At 41.6% G+C, this 26313-nt stretch overlaps 3 protein-coding genes across 4 annotated transcripts; all 3 read right to left on the bottom strand.

Moving 5' to 3' along the window:
- Positions 1-122: 122 nt before the first annotated feature.
- Positions 123-14477, bottom strand: arhgap42a (Rho GTPase activating protein 42a). 2 transcript variants are annotated; one of them, XM_079284099.1, is made up of 24 exons: positions 14229-14477; positions 12343-12438; positions 12196-12257; positions 8857-8928; positions 7249-7350; positions 7043-7153; positions 6383-6487; positions 5976-6105; positions 5786-5886; positions 5230-5339; positions 5048-5126; positions 4906-4945; positions 4718-4780; positions 4554-4628; positions 4335-4419; positions 4201-4259; positions 3900-4005; positions 3363-3522; positions 3137-3287; positions 2223-2936; positions 1962-2124; positions 1503-1574; positions 1282-1361; positions 123-733 (listed from the first exon to the last, which is right to left on the bottom strand). In XM_079284099.1, exons 1-24 carry the CDS (start codon positions 14380-14382, stop codon positions 645-647), a joined length of 2979 nt encoding a protein of 992 aa, XP_079140225.1. In that variant the 5' UTR covers positions 14383-14477; the 3' UTR covers positions 123-644. The 2 variants fall into 2 exon arrangements, with proteins under 2 accessions (XP_079140225.1, XP_079140226.1); XM_079284100.1 differs by having other exon boundaries at positions 7043-7141.
- Positions 14478-19381: 4904 nt separating this feature from the next.
- snrnp35 (small nuclear ribonucleoprotein 35 (U11/U12)) lies at positions 19382-20781 on the bottom strand. The gene has a single exon (XM_079283189.1). The coding sequence runs from the start codon at positions 20656-20658 to the stop codon at positions 19918-19920; it is 741 nt and encodes a 246-aa protein (XP_079139315.1). The 5' UTR covers positions 20659-20781; the 3' UTR covers positions 19382-19917.
- Positions 20782-21590: 809 nt separating this feature from the next.
- Positions 21591-24921, bottom strand: bud13 (BUD13 homolog; the record flags this gene model as incomplete). The annotated part of the gene is made up of 10 exons (XM_079282791.1): positions 21591-21974; positions 22234-22315; positions 22410-22588; positions 22721-22859; positions 23048-23156; positions 23271-23560; positions 23744-23920; positions 24009-24093; positions 24560-24647; positions 24785-24921. 10 exons carry the CDS (start codon positions 24919-24921, stop codon positions 21881-21883), a joined length of 1380 nt encoding a protein of 459 aa, XP_079138917.1. The 3' UTR covers positions 21591-21880.
- Between the last annotated feature and the right edge of the window lie 1392 nt (positions 24922-26313).

Below are 26313 nucleotides of genomic sequence, written 5' to 3'. Positions count from 1 at the left end.
TCTTTAAGGGAACTTTGATGGACACAAAATCATGACAAAACAAACTACAACTACACGTTTTTAAGTTAAGTACTTGTCTTTTATTTCGACAGCATAGAAGCTGACAGACAGTAGAGGGACGGTGTAATGGAAGGATTCAGTCTTAGACCATCAGTTCATACTGTTCAAGGCACAGAGGTGTGAACACTTCATCTCTGGACTCACAGCCTATAACATTAATACGATAGTAAACACATACATTATCAGGATGTGATAGAAAACACACACTGTCTACATGTACCTTACAGACACATTTCATATATGAATGGCATTGAACACAAACATAAAAGAGGAGATAATAACGTTGATTAAGTGACACCGTCATGTATGAATGCAGGAAAAGTCAGACAACATTTTAACATCTACTGTATTATAAACTGGTTAAAAACCCCTAACATGGTTCACATATAGTAGTCAGATATACATACAGTAAATGCATCGTTCACATCCAGCCCCAGTAGTTCAGTGATAACAGTCACAGTCACATGATGAATGTATTAGAGCTCTAGCAGCACAGAGTTTTACTGTATGCACTTTAGATCCCTAAAGTCAAAGTTAGATCTTTGTGTTGTTCAGTGATGGGGGTGATGTCATCATCGGGTCTGTCACATGTATGTGATGTAGTTTTCAGGTATGAGGCCTGTTCTTCCGTTGTACGTCGCCTGAAGCCAACCTGGTTCCACAGACGCGTACACTGCAGACACAAACAACTCGACTCAAAACAAAGACCGTCACATATGAATTTAACCAATTTACATCTTATATAATGACTCACACTGACACCCATAGTCTTAAACCCATTTACAACTTCTAAGCACACGTTAGACTTAGGATAGCACGGATGTACTGTGATCTGTACACTCCCTGAATCAACAACCTACATTAACATCCGTGTTACGTAGTTGTGAAGTGGGTGAAAAGGTTCGATGTAACTTTTCACCTTTAAAGAAACACTGACAGTTAAGTGTGATTATAGAGGTTACTCTCAAGGAATGAATCAGCAAAACATAAGCATTACGTGAAGAATGATCTTCAGATTACATTTAAGGATAAATCTAAATATGTTTTTGAACACCTGGTACCCCATTTAGACCAAAGTCATTTAAATTAGTCGTGTTTTAGACCCAAGTATCAGACGTCACTGTACAAATTACAAATCCAGCTTCAGATCACATGTTAATACCAGGTGTAAATGGGGCCAAAGTTTCCTCAGGAAATGAAACCTGCGAGTGTTTTTCCTACCGTTTGAGATCAGCGCCCCCTGTGGAAAACTGAGCTCATGGCTGTGCTCTGCCTCACAGGAGTAGAGAGCCTTTGCATCCCTAGGAGAAAGAGAGATTTAGGAAGATTCCTTTTATTAATATGTTTTACTTGGCTTGTGCAGACTTCCATAACTTACTAATGACGGGATAGCTTCAAGACTAGAAAAGGTTGATCCTCAAACAAGTTCAAAATCAACACACCTTCCTGAGGAACACACGTCGAGTGCCGAGGAGAATACTGAACTCTCACGCTGCGGTAGTCTGACTGATAATCTGTAACACACAAACACAAAATGAGCTCTGCATACAATTCCCAGGATCATTTCACAAATCACAAATCACAGTTGACAGTCGTAGAGAAAAAAAATGAAAAAGTATCCCTTTGAAGTAAAGCCAACCAGCGTGATTCACAGGGATGACTGATCTGTGTTTACATTTTCATCTCAATGGAACTTTTCTTGTGAAATATTTTGACTTTTTGAAGTTTAAAAATTTGACCTTTCCTTACAGTGTCACTCTTCATCGAAACAGTTGTTTTCTCCTGGGATAAACTATCCAATGAGTCTTTTTCTTCTCTTGAGAGCACAGATCGAAGGCCGTGCTGTACGACCAGAGGACCTTAATGTCTGAGATACAAAGATATATTTGACAGCCACTCACACTGATCCGGGTCTCTGGTAACCGTTGCTGGCTGCGGCGGCAGCAGAGTGTTTCGCAATCAGATCGGAGCCACAGCGGATGTGTGAAGGTTTACATTTGCGCGTCGCCTCCTGTGGGTCCAGTGACATGAGACTCTGTACCGATCCGTGACAGCTTTTGTAATCTGCGACGGAGACACGAGAAATTAGAGCCGAACATAAACAGGGAAGTGACAGATGCTTCTCACTGTCAACACACTTGATCCCACAGAGACGTACGCACCCTCAGAAATGTGTAGAGAGGTCAGAGAGGAGGACGTGGAAAGCTGGTCGGGGAATAATGAAGAGGAGGAGGAAGAGGAGGAGGAGGCAGTCATGTAGGTTTTTCTGTGCTGCCGAGAAGGAGAGGCAGTCACTTTGGTTTCCGTGACAGTAGAGGAGGCGCTGGACGCATTTCTTTGATCGACTGAATGAGAGCTCTTCAGAGAGGAGACAGAGGACGCTCGCTGAAGAGGTCGACCCTCCCTGAGAGAGGAGGCGCGCTCCACTGAAGAGTGCTGGATGGAGGCAGTGGACGAGGAGGCTACGGAAGGAGATCTTGACTCTTTTACAGATGACAAGGAGGCAGTGGAGTTTCCTTTGACAGACAGACTCCTCTCTGTGGAGAGTAAAGAGGACGTGGAGGAGGACACAGAGGAAGTCTGCTGGGCCGGAGTGATCTGGGAGGAAGTACTGGGACAGGAAGGCGTAAGGTGAGGGGAGGCCGTGTTGTCTGTCGGGTGTTTCTGATCCTTCCCGTTTGAGGAGGAGTTGTGGGACGGCGAGCAGGAGGAAGCCGCATGAGGAGACACCGGTGCTGTGGAGGACGAGTCGGGTTCGGCAGCAGGAGAGGACGGAGGAGAGGTCTGAGACAATCCGTTCTTCTCAGAGGAGTGTGAGGACAGAGACTCCTGGCTGCCCATCGGAGTCGTGCTGGGGCTGCTACTGAAGGTGTCACCTGGAGGGAGAAATGGAAACGAGTCACATAATAAAGAGGCTGAATGGCAACGATTAGTCCGACCCACTGCTATTTCATTAGCCCATTAACTTCTGTATATGCATGAACAGTAACTCACAGCTATAACTGTGAAATAAATGTTGTGGAGTAACTGTCATGAGTGACAGGATGAAGGAGCTGTCGGCTGCAGAGAGACTCACTGTCGTTGTCTGCCAGGCAGAGAGCCGGAGGGTAGAGACGGGCCTTCCTCTTTCCAGACGACAGACAGATGGCCTTGTTCCTCCGAGGAGTCGACCGAGAGGATGGAGGCTGAGGTAACGGCACCGACAGGTCTGGGGCTTCACCAAATATCTGGCAGGAACATACATTTCCTGTTAGGTGTGCGTGTGTGCGTGTGAATGCACATGTGTGTGTTTGTAAGCGTACCTTGTGGTGGTTCTCAATGATAATCTCCACCACAATGTTTTGAAACTTGATGTTCATCATGGCAGCCACCGTCTCCTCCTGCGACCTCATCAGCGTGGGGCCGAAGATCATTCCCAGGTTGGACACAGTCATCAGGTTCTGGTCACTGTGAGAGGACACCCTGCGCGCACACACACACACACACACACACACACAGAGATGCACGTGATGAGCATGTATATTTATCACATATCATATCTCAAAAGACAAAATGAGTTTGAAGAAACCGTAAAAAAGAAGAGAAATTTAAATGGGAAAAATATTTCAAAAATCAATTGCAACCCAACTTTCAGTATATTTAAATGACTTCTTGTCTTGTCTACATGTTTGACAGAATATTGGAAATATGAAGATATCATTGCAAACGCCAACCGGCTAAAAAGACTATTTCCATAAGTCGAGGAAAATATGACTGTATAAAACATTTTCAAATATATTTTAGGTAAATACGACGCTCTCAAAGCAACCAATCGGGCATTTTGTGTGTGTGTTACATACTTGTGAAGGTGGTTGGTTAGGATGTCCAACATAGCTCTGTTTTTTTCTGGTAGTTTGTGTACAAGAGCATGAATTGCTCTCACTCTATACTTCTGGTTGTCATACTCTGCGAAACAAGGAAAGAGCACAGAGTAAGAAATATGATTTAGTGGTGAGAGGGTGAACTTATGTGCTTCTGTTTACATGACATACAATGTATGAGGCAGTGAATTCAGTACAAACACGATTTAAATAACAGCAAATTGTGTCACATCACACTCTGTGTTCTATGTGTTGTAAGAGAGGCAAGAAGGGCTCTTACTTGCAGCCTTGATGAATTCTTTATGCAGTCTGTAGGTCAGTACTGGTTCTGCCAGACACCTGCACACACATAAGAAATCATGAATTCATAATTCACGAGAGGTGCTATTAAAACACTTTGTACTGTATTGTTACCTGAAATAATTCTTCAGACCGCTGGTGATGGTCTTGTTGTCCCAGGCCTCTGCATCCAGCTGCATGTCAGTGGGAGCTGTGGATGCTGGAGGAACGTAGATAGTCAATTATTTATCTACAGTAATGGATTTTTATTGCACGAGTTATTCGCCGTGCTTGAATAAGTCTCCACCATACAGGAAAATAACACCGTGCAGAGGAAAGCAGGGTGTTTCTTACCAAACACACTCGTCATCAAGCGCTGCACTTTGGAGTTGACTCCCCCAGTCCTGTACAGTCCCAGGGTGGTAATGCCTAAACACACACATAACACACAGATATGTTCAACAATGCAAAAAATAAATACTCATTTGAAATATGAACATTTCGAGGAGGAGGAATACCTCTCGTTTCAACCAGCTCAATACACTTCTTAACAAAGTTGAAGCCTGCCTTGTTGAGAAATGCTGTAAAAGAACAAAAAAAAAACATGTTCACCTTAACATCTGATACATTGCAAGACATACTAACAGATGTTAATAAATAGAATCTTTTGAATTAAATCAAGAACAGCATAAGTTGGGATACTTACTCTCCTCCTTTTTACTCAGTAAAGAAGGCAGAGTGTAAATCTGAACGAAGGCAGAAACAATGTTGATGTATGTGTTAGTATTTCAAACATTACTGGTACTGTATCATTTCTATCATTTATTTAAGGGTGAAGTTACTCATACAGGTTCTTTTCCATCCATTGCCTCCATCCACAGCCGCCTGTTAGCCTCAGAGAGTGCTTGCAGGGTGATGACGGCATGTCTGCAGAGAAAGAGATCATTTTATCTCAATGTATTTATCACACAGACTGTCGTGTTGCCCTCACACAGTTCTCTGCGTTATTTCACCCCCCCCCCCCCCTCACCTCTCCACCACCTCGATGTCAAAGCAGAAGCGTTTGTCAATTGAATCTGTCTTCCTTCTGACACACGAGCGCAGCTTGAACACCTCGGGCGTACCGTTCACCACGCCATTCTGTGAACAGAGAGATGAGAATTTGCGATACGCAATTCACACAGTGCGAGCTTCTGATCAGTGTTGCTCACTACGGTGAGGACCATTTTGGTGTTTTAACATCCCAACAATATACTTCCTACTTTTCAGTTTGCTTCAAAACATCATTTAAATGTACTTACAAACGTGACACAAGCTTGAGGTTTGTAGTTAGTACCGGTAGTTTGTTTTTCTCAAAGTTGCATAAATAGCTACTGAACACTATACTGCAGTTTGCAGAGAGCTTCTTGCTGGTACTTGTAGGAAGCTGCTAAACAGAGATGTGTTACCTGCTTAGAATGACATTACCATATGACAAAAATGTAGCTCAGGGTTGTACAAGTTGACTTCCGCTGTGGATTGGAACGCTTGTAAATGGGAAAACAAAACATTCAGCGTGTGGTTGTTCATCTGTGCTACCAGCTCACCTGTCTGCTGGCTGGTCTGGCCTCTGTGTTGCCCATGGTGAACATCTTGGAGCTTTTCTCATAAGTACAGTAGTATCTGGTCCACACACTGCCCAATGGACCTAAAATACACGACAACTAAAGTCTAAAGTCTTTCTTCACAGCATAACTGAGGGAGAAAATGTGATTTTTGTGTTTTGTGTGTGCTCACGTTTCTCCTGTATATACAGGTATCCCTCCATGGTAAAGCAACTGGGGGCTTGGAAGTCTTCTTCTGCAGACCGGATCCTCTTCATCAGCCTCTCAACCTCAGCACGCGTACTTTCAAAGTTATTGCGAGCCTTTTCAACATACATTACAAACTGCATTGAAAGATGGTTTGCGAACATATTTATATGAAACATAAAATCTTTGAAAGAGTTTGAACATAATGGATTCAGGACTGCATAATCTGGTCAGTTTAAGTAGTTTCAACATGCAAAGGAGTAGCAGGGGTGTAAGGTTTCCTCTTTGGGAAACTGACTTTCACATCTCTCTCTTAAATGGCAGCTCAGACCGGATCAAACAAGTGATATTAGGTCCAGGTTTGGTTTACAGGTTTGCAGTAAACATACTCACATTCTGCAGGTTGAACTGAAGCTCCTGCTTGTAGGGTTCAAACTCATTGGCCAGCTCGTAACCCTCATGGTAGAACGTAAACAAACCCTGCAGGAAGGCTAATAACTGAAGATCAGAGGGAGAAAGCCGCAGGAGAAATGTTAGCTGGGGGCTTGGGAGTGTAGAGTACAAGGAGGGGATTACAAAAGTATGCTCGTCTGTCATCTGCTCAATCAATTCGCGATTGCAATAGGAGAAAAAAACGACACAACAAAGAGTTTCCCTCTCTGTCAGGCAGAAGAGATCTCCATGCAGGAAGTGCTACTACAGCAACAGGAAGTGGGCTTTACTGATATCTATCATTAAAATGTTTTAATCACCGGCCAAACAGGGTGTGCAATCTGTGTTTTTCAGAACCTGGTCTTGCTGTGTTTCCATAATCATGTCTGCATGCACACTCACTGTCACTGATACTGTTGGCTGCAATTGTGACTTCATGTTTACCTCATTGTTTACACGCAGCACAAAAAAAGACTGATCAGTCATATTTTCCTGCGATGAAACATTGTTTATCGGTGACTGTGTTCACCCTCCACTGGTCAGAGCTGTGAAGGCCCAGCAGCACGGTTCATTTGTGCTAAAGTTGCATATCATGATCATGACGTATGTAAGTGATCTCACCGGCTCCACAAATTCAAACTTCTTTCTCTCCTGCACTTCTTGGATCTTGAAGACATACTGCAGCGATGCATCATAAAAAACCTGCCTGTCCTTACTCATCTGTGAATCGGCCTACAACAAAGACAAAAACAACACCCATGTAGTACTTTTTGTTAGCTAACACATGTTTGGAGGAACTGTACGTTTTTAGAAGTCGAACGATTTACCTCGTGGAGCTGTGATTCCTTCTTTTTGGAGGACACGCTGAGGTGTTTCTCCAGAACAGAGTAGTACCTTTCTGTCTCCTTGTCAAACTGCTTCTTTCCCTCCTAAAGAAGACAGGGGTGTAGAGAGGACGTGGCCAATAAATACAATCTGCTCATGAAGGTCTTTAAACTCACTTTCTTACATACAACAGAGTTTCACACTTGATTAGTATGTCACTGTCCCCAGTCCTTTACGTCTCATTCACGAGAAGGACGAGCATTTTTCAACACAAGTGCAAACACGATACCTCAGCTGAGCTACCAATGTGAAGATAATATGTTTTATGATACTTTATGATTCTTTACTTATGTTTTTTTTTGTGCATTAATTCCTCACATGCATTTGTATTTATTGTTTTTGGAACACATGCAGCCATACAAGAACTTAATAATTAAATGAAACTAAATTAAGTAATTTGACAAGAAATAAGAATTCTGAACAACTAGGGAACATATTATTCAAATCAGCAAATAACTGCTCGAACAAATATGTAAATACCGCATGAATTTGAGTAGATATTCCATGCTAGTTTAAAGTCGAACCAGTTCAACTACCTAATGAGTAAATAAATAAAAACAACAAGACTAACTCTTAGCAGAGTGGTACTTTGAGCTAAATGCTAATATCGATAACACACTCACAATGCTAACATGATTATGTTAAGAGGGCCATGAATGTTTGACCCAAATTTCATGCCAATTGTTGTCAAGATATTTCAGGCAGGACCACAGTCATTGTCCGACCCACTGACCGGCAGACCGGCAGTACTCTAGCGTGGCTCAAAATACCAAAATGCCACAAATCAGTGAGGCCACAGTGAGGTTGCTCCCATTTATAATGGAGGAGACACTGCCAACATGTTTCGGACAACAGCTATTTTCAAAAACAGCTGCGCCTCCAGACTCCACACGGCCAACCACTGTTTCTGGCTCAGCGACATCAGTGTGAGGTTGTGCTGCTCACACACTCCTGCCACATTCTACAGGCTGCGGAAACGCGTCGATCAACACAGAGAAACGAGTTGTGATTTCACTTCCAGGGTTACTCAGAGCTGTGAGCAGTTCTACTTTCTGAAACCCCGTCTACTGCACGCCACTGCAGTAGACGAGCAGAGAGAAAAGAAATGAGATGAACTGAATTACAAGACTTGAGACAGCTGCTGAAAGCAGACACCAGACTCACTTTGTGTTTATACTGTCTCACTGAGTTCAACTATCTCTCTGTCTGTGACGCGCTCCCCGTCTCCCAGCGTCCGTTCCCATGACCTTGTTACTGACACTGGACCGCGTTCCATCGTTTGTCCGAACAAATTGGATTCTCTGACCACTGACTGGGAGACTGACTGGGACCAGACCAGAGCAGGAGGATCTGTGTTCATCACCTTCAGTGTTAGATAACTAACGAGCACAGCCTGCTTCATGAACTTAGCTTCACATCTTGGCCTTTTCAAAACCTCAGCAGATACTGTGTGCAGTTTTGAATATCACCTGTGAGTGAAAGCAAAAGTTAACTGGTGCAGTACCTTTGCGTTAGTAATCTAATCAGCTTTAGTTAGCCTTCAGAAGTACCTTAACAGCTCCAATCTGCTCCTTACGAAATCTCTCGAGCGGTGAGATCAACACGTCATCGGCGTTCTGGATCTGAGTGAGGAAAAACAATAAAGACCGGCAAAACAGTCATGACTTCGGTGTCACTTTTTGGGACAATTTTGTGCTAAAGAGACAAACGTCTTGACATTCCTGCTTCATTTCAGAGTAGATGTCGACATAGACCACTGAGGAAAAGGTCAAATTCAATCCTACAACTTAGAATCTCGCTGTTCTGCATTTAGGGGATTTAAAAGTATTTAAAATCAAGACATGAATATGATGTTAAAGGTGCATAATACAAGATTAGGAGCATTTCAATTGCCTCTCAACGGCTCTCAACATGGTGACACCTGAGCCGGCGACTCGTAGCTCACAGCGCTAACAGTACAAACTACGGCAAACGTGCTGACAGAGCTAACAGTGTTTACCTGAAGGGGAAGCGGCGGGTGGGTGATACGCTGACGCAGTGTGCTTATCAGTGGGCCACGCTTGCATGAATGTGCAGTAAAACCACGCGCAGCCGGCCCGGCTATGTCAACAAAGCAAGGGGAAGCTCGAAGAACAACACAGAGCTGCTTCATTCTCTGCTCAGGTTACTCCACTGTATCTTTACACAGCAAATCATTGTTTGATGCGATATTAACGCTCTGAATGTCTTATATTGCTCCTTCAATGTATCACAAACTTTACAGATATGTTGCATGTAAATATTTGTGCGAGGGAAAAGGGTTCAAACTGAAACAGCAACTCTCAGGATTTCATTTTCTCTTGATTAATATATTGCACGTGATTCATTTACTTACTGGGTATATTCCAAAAATACCATAGCAACACCCTGCACAAACCTCAGTGACAGTCAGTTTATGAGCGAGATATGAGCGGCTTATTATCCAACGTTATGAGCGTGATCATCGAGCGATTGATGGACTTTGCTCAAGGTTATTATCCAGTCTTTGACTGCATTTAGGCACGGTGTTGACATGCTAGCAATGACAATGCTAACATGCAATGCAAAGAAGGAATCATGTTTACCATGTTTACCAGATGTTCAGATTCAATACGCTTTATTGGCATGAATACAACACGGACAGTATTGCCAAAGCATCAAGTTATAATGAGATTATAATGAAAATAAAACAAGATAAAATTAAGAAAATTTAAAAATTAGCAGATAACTATTAGTTGAACATGTTAGGATGCTAATATTTGCCAATTAGCACCAGACACAACAGGTGAGGCTGATGGGGACGTCATTATTCAAGCAAATATTTACTTATAAACCTAAAGGCAAGATGATGGTGCATCGGTCCGTACAGTATGTATGAGAAACTCGTTGACGTTGAGACATGAGCCGAGCAGTACGGAAGGCTGCAGAGCTGTTATCAGAGCTCTGGTGTTTATACAAAGTCTCGGCGCTCTTTAGTCATGAGTCTAAAGTCACGTCTTGCTTTGTTCTGTCTAGTTGATTCAAGCAGTAGACTCTAAATAGCTTCCCAGCCCTGCATCACCACTTTACTTTACTTTCACTTCACTTTCGTTTAGTACCGGGCCAGTACCGCGAAGAAAGGTCTCCTTTCTTTGTATGGTTTCCTTTTTCACCACATTACAATATGTAGGAGGAAACTGAACACTAAGAGACTAAAAGGAACGTAATAATAGTCCTTTCAGGTTGAACAGGGAGGTATTTCAGCGCAACCCATTCGCTGGAATTGCCCTTTTACTCAATAATGATGGTATTAGTAGAGTTTCAGACCTATCTGCAGCATACAATTAAATTGCACACAAACACACACACACACACACACACACACACACACACACACACACACAGGACCCTTTTATGGACTTTCCCAGGCAGTCAGGCCTCTGCTCACGGTCTCACAGGGGAATTGGCAGAATAGGTTCCACATGGTTCTTCTGTAACGACCATGCACACAGCCAAGTCTCACGCACACACGCACACACACACACACACACACACACACACACACACAGACAGAGGGCTTTGCATAAGGTAACGCACTATGCACATACATTGCACATGCGCGGCGGTTTGCCTGCACACAGACTGTGCCAGACTCCAATCACTCCCACACAAAGCCTTCTGGTTGATGGAGGGTCTGTAAGTCAAAGATGTTTTCCCGAATTGTCGCGGAGCACACACTACCGCTGGCACAAAGTCCACAACAAACGTGTCACTCAGACTTGTGTGAAAACCAGATTTGGACAAGAGGCTTGAGGAAGTCAGAGTGGTGCACCGAGTGAAGATGCCTAACAATGACTGTCACGTTCAAACTTTAAATCCTGGAAATCACTTTGGTGAAAACTATTTGATTTAGAAGGGGCTTTTGGTCTCATGGTGTATTCAGAGCAGTGCTGGCATTCAGACACAGACCGTACAGAAGGATTGGACGAAGACACCTTGACGCTGAGTACAACCTAAAGCGGAATAAGGCAACCAACATGTTACAATTAACTTTCATGAACTGAAAACATACTTCTAAAAGTGTTGAAGTTAAATGGGAACATCATTTACTAAATGAACGTCATGCTGGATTGAAGAAGACTTGAAACATGTGATTGGGATCATAAACTCATGTTTACAATGTTTGCTGAGGTAATAAATCATGTAAGAAGTAGAGTCATTTTCTCATAGGCCTCTATCAGACTTTTTTTGCAGCCAGAGGAGTTGCCCTGTGCTGGCAATTAGAAAGAATGCAAGTTGAAGGCACTTAAAGGCATTGGCTTCACTTTTCAGACTCCGAGAAACTGCAACACAAGATGCCTTAAACCAAGAGAAACATCTTTGTATGATGTCTTTCTAAAGCCCTTCAGAAGTCTGTTGTTTCCATTCCTGAACAAATATATATGAATCACAACCATTTTATTGATGTAGAGAAGGATGCAAACAAAGAAAACTCAAAAAAATGTCAAAAATGAATAGAAGGAAATCTTTTGCAGATATCCATTCAAAGTTTTTGGTGGATTGTTTTTCAAAAGGGTAACACTTCTAAATCTCATTAATTAATAAGCAATAATAAACACAACTTGACATTGTATAAAGTACAATGGAACTCATACATTGACCTATTTACTGTTTACCACTCACCCTCCATGTAAAGTGGCCTCTTTCCAACGTCACAAAGACAACAGAATGTCCTCAATTTTGAAACATTCCTTACTTTACTCATTTAAAACAAAAAATGTAGAGCATGAACCTGCATTCACTCTCTTTCTCTCTCTCTCTCACTCACACACACACACACACACACACACACACTCACACACACACACACACACACACACACACCTTCTTACCAGTCGTTTTCTCTCCTCTTCCATGGTGCTCAAGAGCTGAGAGAACTCCTTCAAGGACTGAGCTGCAAAATAAATGTTACACCTCAAATGTGGATGATATTCGGTATATTTTGCAGTCCCAGCCTCTTGTTTTCGAATTCATCTTACCGATACTGATCTCATCGTCAGTCTCAGCGTCTCCAATACATTCAAACTGAAACTCCTGCAGAGACTGAGAGAACCGTTGAACAGCAAGAGAAAGACCTGTGAAAAGCAGACAGTTCATTCATTTCAAGCAAACAATTGTATTATTTCCATAACTAATACAATTTCACGATTTACATATTATGGACAACAATGCTCTCGGCATGAGTTTGCAAACTGGCATATTTTGTCCAACACCATGTTATGCTGCCATTCTCCTACAGGCTACACGCAGCATCACTTATTCCCACCTGCAGTAAACTATTAATGTAGTTTCCGACAGGACTCTTGCATATCATCCACTGCCAAGACATGAGGTGTCAAACTCTGTAAACAAATGGTTTCACCCTGCAACAAACTGTGTTTATATGTCCAAACCACACTTTAATAATAGAGTTTAATAACCCCTTTTAATCTCTGACATGCATGAATACTTGGCAGCACAAGGCTGCATTCTCTCACTCGCACATCTTTAACATGCCAGCCAATGTAAGGCACTATTTTAATCATACCACCACATTACACACTGTAAACATAAAACCATTAAAGTGTCGTTTACGAGCAGTTTATAGCAGATTACTGCCTGGAGATCAGAAAAAAAAAGAACAAAAGCACAGTAAACATTGTTATTCTACGCTGGAAACCTAAATTGCGTTGTTGACATATTGTTATTGGGGGGGGGGGGGGGGGGGAGGGGGGAGATCTGGGCAGTAATTTTGATTGTCAGTTTGAAGACAGAAAAGTTAATTTTATTTTCCATCGGTAATACAAACACTTCAATTAATATCATTTTGTGGCGGCTCCGGTGGTTGTGGTGGCAGTTATTCTGCACGCAGTTTGTGTTTGTGTGTGCGTGTGTGTGTGTGCGTGTGTGTGTGTGTGTGTGTGTGTGTGTGTGTGTGTGTGTGTGTGTGTGAGTGTGTGTGTGTGTGTGAGAGAGAGTCTGGCAGGCAGCAGCAGTGTTGACCTCAGGCAGCTACAAAGCGTCGGTGTGTTTGAACTAAAACTGGAGGGGATCAAAATAAACGACCAACAAATGGGAGGTGTCTGCGTTTTGAAAGTCGTCATTAGCTGATGACATATGACTATGACAATAGGACTAATAAAAGTCTTATGATTTCGAGACGGGGAACTGAAGATCAGGTCCCAAAGCAGCAAACTCTTTCGGGACCTTATCACGTCAGGCTGAAACCTTTAATCAATCAATGGATTAGATGATTTAAAGAACATGATTTATGAATCATTCAAGTAATTTATAAAGGATTCAAAACTTTTGTCTGTTTAACATAATTGTGTTGACGACTATGTTAGAGTTTTCTACTGTAAGTCAGACACAACAAGCAATCTGAGGATGTCAAACTGATGAAGTACTGACAAAAAAGAAACATTATAAATATGACCATTTGTACTTTTTATGTTACAGCTACTAAAGTGGCAGAAGACATAGATAATAAATCCATTAATAGCAAATAAAAACATTCACTGATTATTTGACTCATCTCTATGGTTAAGAAACTGTATACATAGCATATAAAACCAGACTAGGACACATAGAGTCTAAGCTATCATGGTACAATAAGTAAAACATCTATTCTCGCATGACGCTAACGACACAATAGCCCATACATAATAATACCATAATACCTAACTGCTCATACCACCTAAATAAAAAGCAATGCATTCGCGTTTCGCTGTTAAAGTCTAAAGTAACGTTAGTCTGAACTCACTCTGGCTGTTTGAATTGATGGCCTTGGGTTGCTCTGCAGAACGTACCAGTACTAAACGTACCGTAACACGCTACACTTCTATCCCCCCAAAAACAAGATGTTATTAAACCATCGTGTACTTACTTCTGAGCGCAGACACGAGCATGTTTCCATCTTTGATGAGGTCTTTTATAAACCTGTTGGTGCGCTCCAGCTCGATCTCATGGCACTGCAGCCGCTCTCTGAACTCCGGACTGTCCAGGAAAGAGTCACTAAACTCCAGCGTCGGCAGACCCATATCGATCAATTGATGCACAATACTAACTATTAGATCACGTAAAGTAAGACACCCCAACCGTGCCCGTGGTGAGATTTACCAGAAAAACCGGTGGTTTCAATGGGCTCGGAGGAAAAATTGGTCAGAAGTTTCTTCCACCTCTTTTTTTTGTTCATGCCTTTCCTACTTTTTCCCCCTCACAACTTCCGGACACTGAAACACAACAGAGTCTTTGGGAGCGCGAGCCCTACGCTGCTTCTCACACCGGTTTTAATACCAATAAGTTCACATATAACGACGCTTTGACCTTTTTAGTGGACTTTCCTTTATACAGAAAACAATACAAGTCGCTGAAAGAAGGCGCCAGAGGCTAATGTTGAACGTATCATAGCGGTCGGTAAAACGCTGCGCTGCTTAACTCCGTCTACATACGGCTCTAGCTGAAGGCTTGTTACTATGGGAACGGGAGACTCCTGGTGGTGGCGCGTGCTGAAATCAGTGCGAAGTTTGCGAAATTCGTCATAATAATTCATTGTTATGACGAATATTATGTACAATTTTAATATATATTATATATAATTTATAATATTATGTATAATTTAACATAATCTCGACTGCATCTGTATACAACAACAACAATACTACTACTTCTACTACTACTACTAATAATAATAATAATAATACTTATTTATAATAAATATGCAAATATTGTACAATAATAGGGTGATTCTCTGAAGTGATAATAGTACATTTCATAAAGATATAGACAAATAAAACGTTTAACTGTTTAATGCTCAAAGCACTTTGAATTACCTTGTTGTTGAAATGTGCTATACAAATAAACTTGCCTTGCCTTGCCTTGCCTAATGCAAGTGATACTTGTTTTTAAGTGTTTGTATAATTGGTATCTTTTGTTTTTTTCATCTTTTGTTCAAATCTTACTTTTTATCTTATATGAGATGTTGTGGATGAAGTAAAATATAATCCTTCAGTCCTCAACACACAACATAGCAGTCTATATTAACAATGAAAGTGACTTGCAGGTTTGCAGGAACATTCTGCCAACGGAATACATTAAGAATATATTTGGTAAAACTATTATGTATGTATTAAGTATAAAGTTCCCCCTGAGAAGTTACAGGCTGAAACAGGCCCTGTGTTGTGAAAGAAATATATTTGGGATTCAAGCCAGCTGAACACTGGGAGGCACAGAGCATTGCTGAGTGCCGGCCAAATGCTCCAGGGCAACCAATGAATAGACAACATGTTTTCTGTTTTTTTTACAGTGTGAGTGACAATACACAACTGTAAATGTATTTAATATCATTATACTCACTGTACATCTTACTTGAATCCCTGATGACATGACATTGTGGAGAGGTGGCCTGGGTAAAAGGCTCAGCTCGGCCCCTCTAGCTTGCTAAGAAGTGCCTCACTTGTTGTTAACTCAGCCCTGCTTCAAAACCTTTCATACTGGACCATGTTTCCGCTCTCTGTTGGTGGCCCAGCTGCTTTATTGTCTCACTTGGTAACTACTGTATCTGTCATCTCATTGGAAAGGAATTTTACACCATGACTACTGCAGTAAACACGCTTTAAGTCTCTCTTTGTATAGCCTCTCTCACACACACACACACACACACACACACACACACACACACACACACACACACACACACACACACACACACACACACACACACACACACACACACACACACACACACAGTACAGATAAATGTAGACAGTATATAAGGAAACACTGCAGAATTGTACCACAACTTGAGTTTTTTCTACGTGCAAGGTAAGCAACACAGTCACTAACTCTCTTAAGAGCGTTATATTGTGATTTTAAATACATTCAACATGTGATATGTTCAAGGATTGCAACAATTGTTCCTACTTTCTATCACAGTATGTTCTACTACTGAATACACCAAACCTGTGGTCCTTTTTTTTCAGCATTTGTTGTAGAAACCAAAACATTCAGAGCAGCTGGTGGTGACAAGAGCACGGCCACGAGGCAACAGACAAAATGTTTATCAAAAATGCCGAACTACAAAATCCCCGTCGCCCCCATGAATTCTTTCTGCGCAGTCGACCCTACAGAGGGGAGCCGCCGACAGTGGCAGGTAAAGGTTTCCTGCCCCTCTGACTCAACATCAGAGTTATGTTCTTAAATTACTCATTACCAACTTAATGGACACATATTATTGTGTTTTCATGTGATTTTGTTGTTCAAATATATTGTGGTTCAGGACAGACGACTGATGGCCTCAATGACAAGAAATAAAAGACAACTAGAACAATAAGAGGTTTGGCTGAATATGATGCTGAGTAGATGTAGTTTCCTACGATAAACATCTAAATGTATCACTCTTTATGTGGTTTTGCATTAATCTCAGGGCAATTTTCTGAAAACATTGTATTCTTATCATAGGTATTGTTTAAGTGTGAATAACTGAGCAACCTTGCTATTTTTACAGCGTTCAAATGAAATGGGTCTAAATGAGTCACAACTGACATCTCCATATTTAAGAGGATAGTCTATTGGCTATTCCATTTCAAACATTAAAATAAAAACACCTGATTGGAAAGATTTCAGCAAATGTTAAGTGAAGTTAGTACGGCTGTGATGTGTTAACTGGAATTCCACCAAAGTATTGTTAAAAGGAGAGGAATCTGAAAACAACCACTACATTGAACTCAAAGTGCCTGATTATTTCCTACAATCAAGCTCTTTTAAAGCAGACTTTTTTCCCTCTCTGGTATGTCCTGACTTCCCCAGGATTTCTCTACCCGGACACTCCCACCAAGATGGAGACCACGTCACGAGAAGCTTTCTGCTTTAGACGGGTCTCACAACAAGACCGAGGCAAAGGTCTGCAGTCTTGCCAGAGTAAACTCTTTTTATCTGTTTTAAGATAAGCCTTGAGTGAGTTGTGTATGTGTGGACATAATGTGTTGCACTGCTGAAAATAGCCATGCCAGGCAGTGTGTTGGTGGATATATGTGTGTGTTTTGGTTGTGTGTGTGTGTGTGTGTGTGTGTGAGGGCAGAGATTAGAAAGTGAGTTATGAGTTTTTTATTTAAAGGTTTAGTCATTATAATGAAATACTAATAATAGTTATACTACAAACATAAAAGGTTTTATGTAAAAATGCTTTTATTATATTGTATTGTTCATGCAGAAGTAAGAAAAAAAGGATTTTACTGACCTAAATACATTTGTATGAATTGCTAAACATTGCCAGTAAAGCACTGGTTGAATTAATGAGTGTAGCTTTCGGTCTTAAAGATGGCTCTCCAGGCTGCATTTACATAAAATAACATATTTAGGACAGCAAACTTTTTGCCTGAATTTTTAATTAGTTAGATTACCTCATCCTATGTGAGGGTCTAAGGACAGAGGGTTAAATTATGCTTAATTTTTTCCAGATGTGTACTCCATATACAGAAAAAAACAGTTTCATGTGATATTTCAATGTTAGTGAAACTAAACCCATACCAACGTTATGATTACCCTTCAGGAGACCATATCGCCCCGAACACACAGCAGGAGTTCCATTGGTCTCATCCCTCATCCTCAAAACAAACAGGAAGAGGAAACAGCAGCCGGGACTGTGAACCAGGGGAGGACGATCAGGCAGCAGTGACAAATGAACCAGACACGACACACATGCAGTCTCAGTATCAGAAGGATTTTCCTCCTCCGTCCTCCTGCCGCAGGAGGCGAACACCTGCCCTCCCACAGCCAGACAACATCGGCATCAACCCTGCCTTCAGGTGAGAGCGAGCTCAGTCACGATCACTAGTCTACTACAGTTGAGCGGAGAGAGCAGCTCATCAGTATCTGTGTGCTTCGGTTCACAGGATGGACTTCGGCACAGTGCAAAGAGAGACTTTCCCTGGTTGGCCCATGAATCCCACTTGTGCCGGGAGGCTGAGAGCGGCTTCATCCGGACAATTAAACATGAATAAATAAATGTCAAAGATAGTCATAGTCATGGCTGTCAATAGCTTGCTATAATCATAGTGCACCATAATAAAAATGATTTCATAAACTGATGAAAAACATGCAGTTTTTGAGGGCTTTTTTGTGTCATGTGTGTCTTTGCATCAATTCCACAATCTTATCTTTTAAAGAACACTATAACATTTACTTTTACTCATTTATTCAGAAATAGTTGGAGTGGAATTGAAGTCGGGGGTTTGTGTTCGAGGTGTTGAGTTCTCCTTCTCCAACCACATCCAGTAGTGTGTGTCTGCTGGAAACATATACTTTATTCAATATGCTCTCAAGTGCAATCAGATCCTGTTGCTTTGGTTTATAACATCAGTGTTACCAATGACTCAGACCTCAGATCCTGTTGCTTTGGTTTATTACATTAGTGTTACCAATGACTCAGACCTTTTCTCAGGTTCAGCTTCTTCTCAGGCAACAAGTGATGAATTTCCCAGCAGTGATGAGCTAATGGACTGATGACATGTCCAGTTACTGGATAAGACTGAGATGAGCTAATGCTAACACCAGACCTTTAACCTTTCATTTTGATGACTGCAGACAGACTTGTGGTCAGCTTGAGAGAAAACAATCCACCCAGTGACTCATAAATAAAACATGACCTGCTTCAGTGGGCAGCAGGGATGAAAAACCAAACTACTCAAAAATATAACCGTGTCTTTGTGCACTCCGTTGGCTACCAAAGAAGTAGTTAAGTAAAGTTTAATGTTTGTATTGTGATGAATGGAGTTGCTTTTATAATTTATATTAGAGACCTTTATGGTTGAATCTATAGTTCTTGATTTACAATTACACAGCGAACTTGCTAATAGCAAAGCTGTAAAATACATTTAATGGCTTCTTTCAAATGCAACCCATAATAACAACAGAGGAAGATCTTAGTTATTGTTATCTAAGAACAAGGAAAGTGACACCATTGTGTTAAAATCATTCATGGTTTATTTGGCTTCTTTACCAAGTATGATGCTCTAAAGATCTTTGTAAAAACATGTACGACAGAGAAGCTAAATTAACCGCTCACCTTAGGAAATCCTAATGCGTTGAAATCCTACTGTGTTTCAACACTAACATTTCAACACATTGACTGTCAGAAACTGAATCATCGGACTTATGAAGAGAGACAATGTGTAACAGATTCAATTATATTTACAGGTACTTTGCAGATAATAGAAACAAAGAAATGTTGTATAATTAGCTGCCGATTCTGATTTTAAAACAATGTACAGTGTATTTTTTTATGGTGAATTATTAAACTGTTTTTGATGCTCAATCTAAAGTACAAAAGCATTTACTATGTCAGATTTTTGAGAAATACTGAAATACTCAAGAGAACCATCTGGAAATGACATCTCATCACCATGCAGTGCAATCGGATGAACATAAAAAGGAAACGTGTCATTTGTTATTGAACTGCTTATGGTCCATAGTCCTTACAGGCTATAAAGTCATCCATATGAGGCAGGAAGCTGGTCTGTGGATGGAAAGGTGAGATCAGTATTAAGGAGTTTAATCCAGTGTCTTAAATGTGATCGTCATCTCCTGTCCCGGTACCGGCTCCTGTCTCCCTGTCTGCGGTCATCCCGCTCTCTGTCCCGGTCATCTCTCCTCCCTCTGCTGCCCCACTCGGCCTCTCTGTGTCGGTCCCGGTCCTCCCTGTCTCTCGTCCCCTGTCGATCCCACTCCCTCCCTCCTCCTCCTCCTCCACCACCACCACCACCACCACCTCCTCCTCCTCCTCCTCCTCCCCGGTCCTGCACCGGACCGACGCCGAGGTTAATGGGTTTGCGGAAAGGTCTGTCTCTGCCGCCGAACCGCAGCTGTCCGGACTCTTTCTTCCCTCCCTGCCCGCCGCCGAGTCGCCGGGGGACCCAGCCCTTAAGCGCCCTCTCTTGTTCAAAATCCACAAACACTTCGTGCTGGTCGACCACCAACTTGTTGGCATCCCGGCGGGCCCGGACCACAGAGCGCTCCTCCTTGTACTCGATGAAGGCGTACCCTTTGGAGAAGCCCGTGACGATGTCCCGGACCAGCCGGAGCCGTTGGATGTCTCCGTACTTGGAGAACATTTGGTGCAGCTTGTCCTCAGTTGTCAGCGGGTTCAGTCGATACACAAACAGGGTGAGGTGTGGGTCTCCAACAACGCCTTTGTTGGGTTTATAGCGGGCACCCATAGCCCTCCATACCGCCCGGTCATGGGGCTCCACGTCTGTGCCGTCGATGCTGCCGGCTTTCAGCGAGTCGTACACCTTCGCTATCGGGCTCCAGTCCGCCATTGTTATCCACAAAGAAGTCACAACGGTGGCCTTCTTCAATACACGAGTTTCAGCGAGAGTTTCGCTACATTATTCGACAATAGCTACAGACTTACATAGCTCCCCTGTTAGATGTTTACCCCTTCGAATTGACCACAACAGCAAATATCCTGTAGTGTGCACCAATAAATCATTCCGTGGTGCAACGAGTCTGTCACGTTTTAAAGGTTCCCGCTTACTCGATTATGATTGAGTTACTTTTAATTAGGGTAGTTGATAGAGACCCGCCGTTTCAAGAAAATGTTCCTTATTTATAATTGTGTGTAAATAACTACAGACGCACATTTATTTACAATATCTGTCGATATGTATGCATTTTGAAATTAATCGCTCTTACCGTTCCAGATTTCCAGTGCCATATATTAATCAGATATCGGTCAAACTTATACTACTTTGCACACACTTTCATTTGTGTACTTTAAAATATTGGCACAAACAACATAGTACATCTTATAGACATACTGGCATTTAAAAGGAGTTACTATTCACTAAAATAGTTTATTCTAAATGCTATTTCCCTCAACTCTCCCAACTCAAGGTTTGGTCACTTGTCATGAGATTGCTCTTCTGAGATGTGCGCTCAGTAGCAGGTAGGATTTCATCTATAGCACTTTAAGTAAGTGTCCATATTGGCTTACAAGTAAAGCACTGAGTTCATTAACAACATTGAAACAGTAGTTTGACAAAACCATCCTCACTAAAGGTCCACTTACTATGTTAACATATGTTTAAATGTTCTCAGTGTCAAATACTTCATTATATACAGCTCCATCATATGAAATGAATGAATGTCGGCTTACAAATGCCATTCCTATATGCGAACACATGTAACAACGGCAGTTCTTTACAAAAACATGATTTAATAAAACGGTGAAAAACATAGTTTTTGGCTCCACATTGACTCAATTATTACAAAATAATAAAGATGATGTCACTTCACTGCTATGTACAATTATTTTTATGGTTAACCACTTTGTTGTAGTCTGAAGTCCCCTGTACAGTATCAAACAGCTTTGAAAAGTGAACACAATCGTCCTGTACATTTCAAAATATCGGTTTTGTTGAGTAGACGTGTCTAATCTGCAGTTTCTTTAACATCAGTGTTTACATATTCTGCCTAATTCTATGGATGAGGCGTCCTGCTCTTCAGCTCCGCTCCTGATCCATCAGTTTCCTGTTGCCATTACATGTCCTCCACGCTCCATTTATAGGCTTCCTCCTGGACGGCCTTCTTATCTGCCATTCGAGAGTAGCGTTTCTGTTCAAAACCATTTGACCTGTAAGACACACACACACATCAAAATCTACTGTTATTTCTGCAATCACACCGTCGACTTCATCTTCGATTTGATGGACCAGAGCAAAACTCCAATAAAAGCTCCCCACCATGTTCAATTTAATGTAGAGGCCGAATAGTCATCATAATTATTGTACACATACGAAGGAAACTGTATTACAAGTGAATAGTATGAACTGCAAACTCTTAGTCGCTCTTTTACAGATTCTCACACACACACACACACACACACACAGTACCTGTCAACTCCATCCCAGCGATAGCCTGGTAGAATATTGAAGCGGTTTGGTGGTGGGGGTGGGCCTTTATATCGAGGTTTGTCTGGAAAACAAAATTAAGATGATTTACAGTATAATACATGTGGTAGAAACCATTTTGCTTCAGTCAACTCAGGAAAAAGGGAGATATATTTCACCTTGTGCCGTACTGCGGTCCTTTTTCCGTCTGAGCATGGCAGCCATCGGATCTCCATCCCTTTGTTGCTCTCTCAACATGCGGTCAAGGTCCTCGTCATCGCGTTGACGTGCCAGAGGCTTCTGGGCTTCATGAACTGCATCCTCCAGTTTCTGCTGATGCATCTGGCCCTGGGCCAACCTATAAACACACGTTGACTTTAAATCATGGAAAAAAATCAGCACACAAAACATTTCAAATCAATGTGTGATCCCAAGCACACTCTGGAGCATTCTCTGATGTGTGAAATTGAATGAATGAATGCACACTTACCCTTTACCCCACTGAGCGTATTTCTCATCCTTTGCTGCTTTTTCACCGGCTTTTCTCTTCTTTTCTTCTCTCTCAGTTTCCAAATCCCTCTTTTTACCACTCTTGTCTCGGAACACCGTCTGGGCATTGCGGGATTCATCTAGCAATAGCAGGAAAAATAGGTATAAAAATGCCATCTGAATGAGGACTGCATCGTCCAACTTAAAAGAACAAATCACAACTAAGGTCAAAGACATTTGGAGTCGGCACGGGTCATGTCTAGAATATGAGATGGAAAGTCCTGTGAGCTCTGTAGTAAACAGCTGTGAAGGAAAAAGAAAAGCCAACCTTCCAGTGGCTGGTTGTGTCTTTCTCTGCGACGGTTCTCCTCCTTCTCCCTCCTTAAAATATCGACAGAAACCAGACCTGCCTTCCCGCCAGAAAGCATTCTCGGATCCTGAGAAGAAAACAGGAAGTACACCGTGGGACTGATCAATTGGATATTGCATAAACACAGCAATTTTAGGCAAAATAAGATTTCATCTCACTCTTTGAACTTCTTTTTGCTCACCTGTGACTGGCCGGGCCTACGAGGTGGTGACAGATCTTCATCCGGGTTCTTTTCACTTCGTGGCCGCCTCCTGGGTGGCGACTGGTCGGAATCAGAGCCTTGTTTTGTTTTCGACTGCCTCCTTGGAGGAGATTGGTCGGAGTCTGAAGCTCCTCCCTTTAGTGGCTTTTTCCGTGGAGGTGACTGGTCTACGTCTGAATCGTGCCTGTTCTGAGCCCTCTTTGCCAGTGGTGACCGTTGAGAATTAGGTGAACGATTTTTAATGGGCTGTCTTCTGGTAGGGGATACATCTGAAAAAGAAATAATGAATTGTTTAGTGAAGTGTTTGTACAACTAAACACTTGAACAAAAGTACTGATGGACATCAACTAGACAACTCAATAGGTATCTTTCCAATGTATTTCCATGAAGAAATATGGTGATTTACAGCGTACAAATGTTGGAAGGTCCTCTGGTTGTTGGTTTCTCATTACCTTTCTCTGACCTAGATGGTGACACCCCCGGAGAGTCATGGCGACTTCTCCTAGGGGGGGATGTGTCTGGAGAGTCATGGCGACTCCTGCTTGATGCCACAGGCTCTGGATGTTGAAGGTCGCTGCCTTCCACACCTCCCACGTCTTCCACATCTTCCACGTCTTCATTTTCGTCAGCTATTAGGAGCGGAGACTCAAAGTTAACGAGCTTGTTCAGACAAAACAACAACAACAAAACTTTCCTACATTCAAAAATAGCAATTACCTCCAATTACTTTCCATCTATTGCTAGTTCTGAAGGCTTCCAGCTGTTTCACGTCTTCTGGTCGATCGTCAATCATCTCAGCAATCTAAGCAGACAAACACAACAGATGACATTTCCAGAGGAGGGTTTGGTGAATATTTGACAACCATGATAGATCTCTGCCATGCATGGTAGCCATCTCTTTAATACCTCTGCTTGTATGAGAGAATTATAGTTAGTGTTGCAAATGAATGAGGGGGTCTGGGTTTAGCATCAATGTATGGCAATTGATGGTATGCCTTGATTTTCCAAAATTGAATGTATTTATATCTGACTGTTGGTCGACAAAATAAGCGATTTTAAGTAATATTAAAATCGCTGTGATTTTATTTGGATATTTATTACAAACCTTATTACCACCCCGTGATAAGAAAATTACTGAAATGCATGTAACGTTATACAATGAGAGTATTTCTTAAGGTGCAACAGTTACAAAGAAGAAGCTAATAACTCCATGTGAATGAATGGGCACTGGCTAGCCAGCTAACGTCAGATAACGATTTAATTCTCACCACTGGAGCTTCCTCTTCGTCCTCTTCAATCTCATTTTCCTCTATGACCATCTGTTTCCAGTCTATGTCATCGTCGACTATTTTAAGTCTTGAACAAGAGAAGTAAAAGTGAGTTAAGTACACGCACGTTTCATTCATAAACAAGAGGTACGAGCTAGCTTCCTCTGCTAGCTTAACGGCTAACACACACACAACAGCTGGATCAAAACGTCCCCGTCGACTCACCCTTTCTCAGGAAGTTTACGACGTTTCTTTTTAAGTTTCCCCTTTGACTTATTGTCATCTTCGTCAGCAGATAAATAACGTTTTAGGTACTCAGCTTTAGATAGTTCTGGTCCTTCACTGCTGGTTGAAGCGGCCATCGTTATGTTTTCGTAAACTACGGTTAGCACCGAGGGTCAAGAATGGCAATTGCAAATTGCTAAAGGTGAATAATCTCACTTTAACCTGATTTTAAATGCCAACATCATGGAATAAATGGGGCGTCAAGTGGTGACAGCTCCACGATTATGAAAAGTGAGATTATGAATTAAAATGTCTGTATGAATATGAATAATGCCCTTCTTGCACAGTTTTATAGCTGTGTCATACATACTTGTGCAGTTCTTAGTGATTGATTTGATTAGTTAGTGACTTGATAATTTAACAATAGTGAAAATGCTGCTGAGTCAGCATTCCCATAATAAATTAAGAGGATTTGAGGATTTTGGCCATTGTTAAAAAAGTGAAAAAGCTTAATATTTCATAAAGTATAAGGTAAAGCATACATGTTCTAAAAGAGCTGAGTATTTGGATGGTCAAACAGTTTCTGTAACTGAAAGTATGCAGAAATAGTTAAAGATCAAAATAATGTGTGAAAGAAATAGTAGAAGAACTAGAAATTCCTCAATTGCATTTCCTGCAGAAAATGTGTGGGAATGCTGACAGCTGAAACCAATTGCAAACATTGCTAAACATTCGGAAATGTGAGTTGACTTGCCTCAAAAAAAATGTTGTGCCTCAAAGTTGGAAGCTGAACCGCTGTATCGAAAAAAGGTAAGAGCTGAAATTCATTGCCGGAAAAGCTGAAAGCTAAACTGTTTTACTGTCAAAATAGTAAAAATTGTAAGATAGGTAGTAGTAAGGAAGTCGTAGGCGTAGCAAGAGTAGTAATTATAGCAGTAGCAGCAGTAGTAGAGGTAGCAGCAGGGTATCAGCAGCAGCAGGACTTGCATTTGCAGCAGTAGTAGTTTTAGTAGTATTAGTTTCAACAGTAGTGAAAAGTGTATTAGTAGTATCAGTAGCAGTAGCAGTACTAAAGTGGTAGTAGTAGGAGCAGTCGTAGTAATAGTGGTGGTAGTAATAGTAGCTGCAGTACTATTAGTGAGAGCATCAAGTTAGAGTTTTTTTCTTTATTTTGTCACGTGCTTCTCCTTTCTCTCCGGCACGTTCTAAAAATATATTTTTTAAAGAGATAAACCTATACCGACGGTCTGTTAGTTTATTGTTTTAAACCGCGGAACATGGATCTTTTGTTTCTTCTTATTTTATTTTAATTCACCCTCTAACCCTATACTTTGGTTTCAATATAGTACAGTGCTCGGATAGCTATTCGGGGCAACAAGAATCATTTGTATCTTCCTGTGATCCACTGGTTTAAATCTTTTCACACTGTCGTCAGGTCTCTCCTACTTCCCTATTGCCTGTGACCCTGTATGTGAGAGTGTGTGTGTGTGATGAAATCAGCACATGTGCCGTAGTGTGAGCAGTTCTTC

The sequence above is a fragment of the Melanostigma gelatinosum genome (genome assembly GCF_949748355.1).
Source record: "Melanostigma gelatinosum genome assembly, chromosome: 14".
In the NCBI taxonomy this organism is placed as follows: domain Eukaryota; kingdom Metazoa; phylum Chordata; class Actinopteri; order Perciformes; family Zoarcidae; genus Melanostigma; species Melanostigma gelatinosum.
This window is presented reverse-complemented; position numbering and strand designations above follow the sequence as displayed.

Excerpts from the sequence above, each read along its gene's own strand:
- arhgap42a (XM_079284099.1), bottom strand. The coding sequence starts at position 14,382 with ATGGGTCTGCCGACGCTGGAGTTTAGTGACTCTTTCCTGGACAGTCCG. Across the intron at positions 12,258-12,342 it reads TGACGATGAGATCAGTATCG|CTCAGTCCTTGAAGGAGTTC; the intron begins GTAAGATGAATT and ends TTTATTTTGCAG. Across the intron at positions 5,127-5,229 it reads GACATCGAGGTGGTGGAGAG|ACATGCCGTCATCACCCTGC; the intron begins GTGAGGGGGGGG and ends CTTTCTCTGCAG.
- snrnp35 (XM_079283189.1), bottom strand. The coding sequence starts at position 20,658 with ATGGCGGACTGGAGCCCGATAGCGAAGGTGTACGACTCGCTGAAAGCC.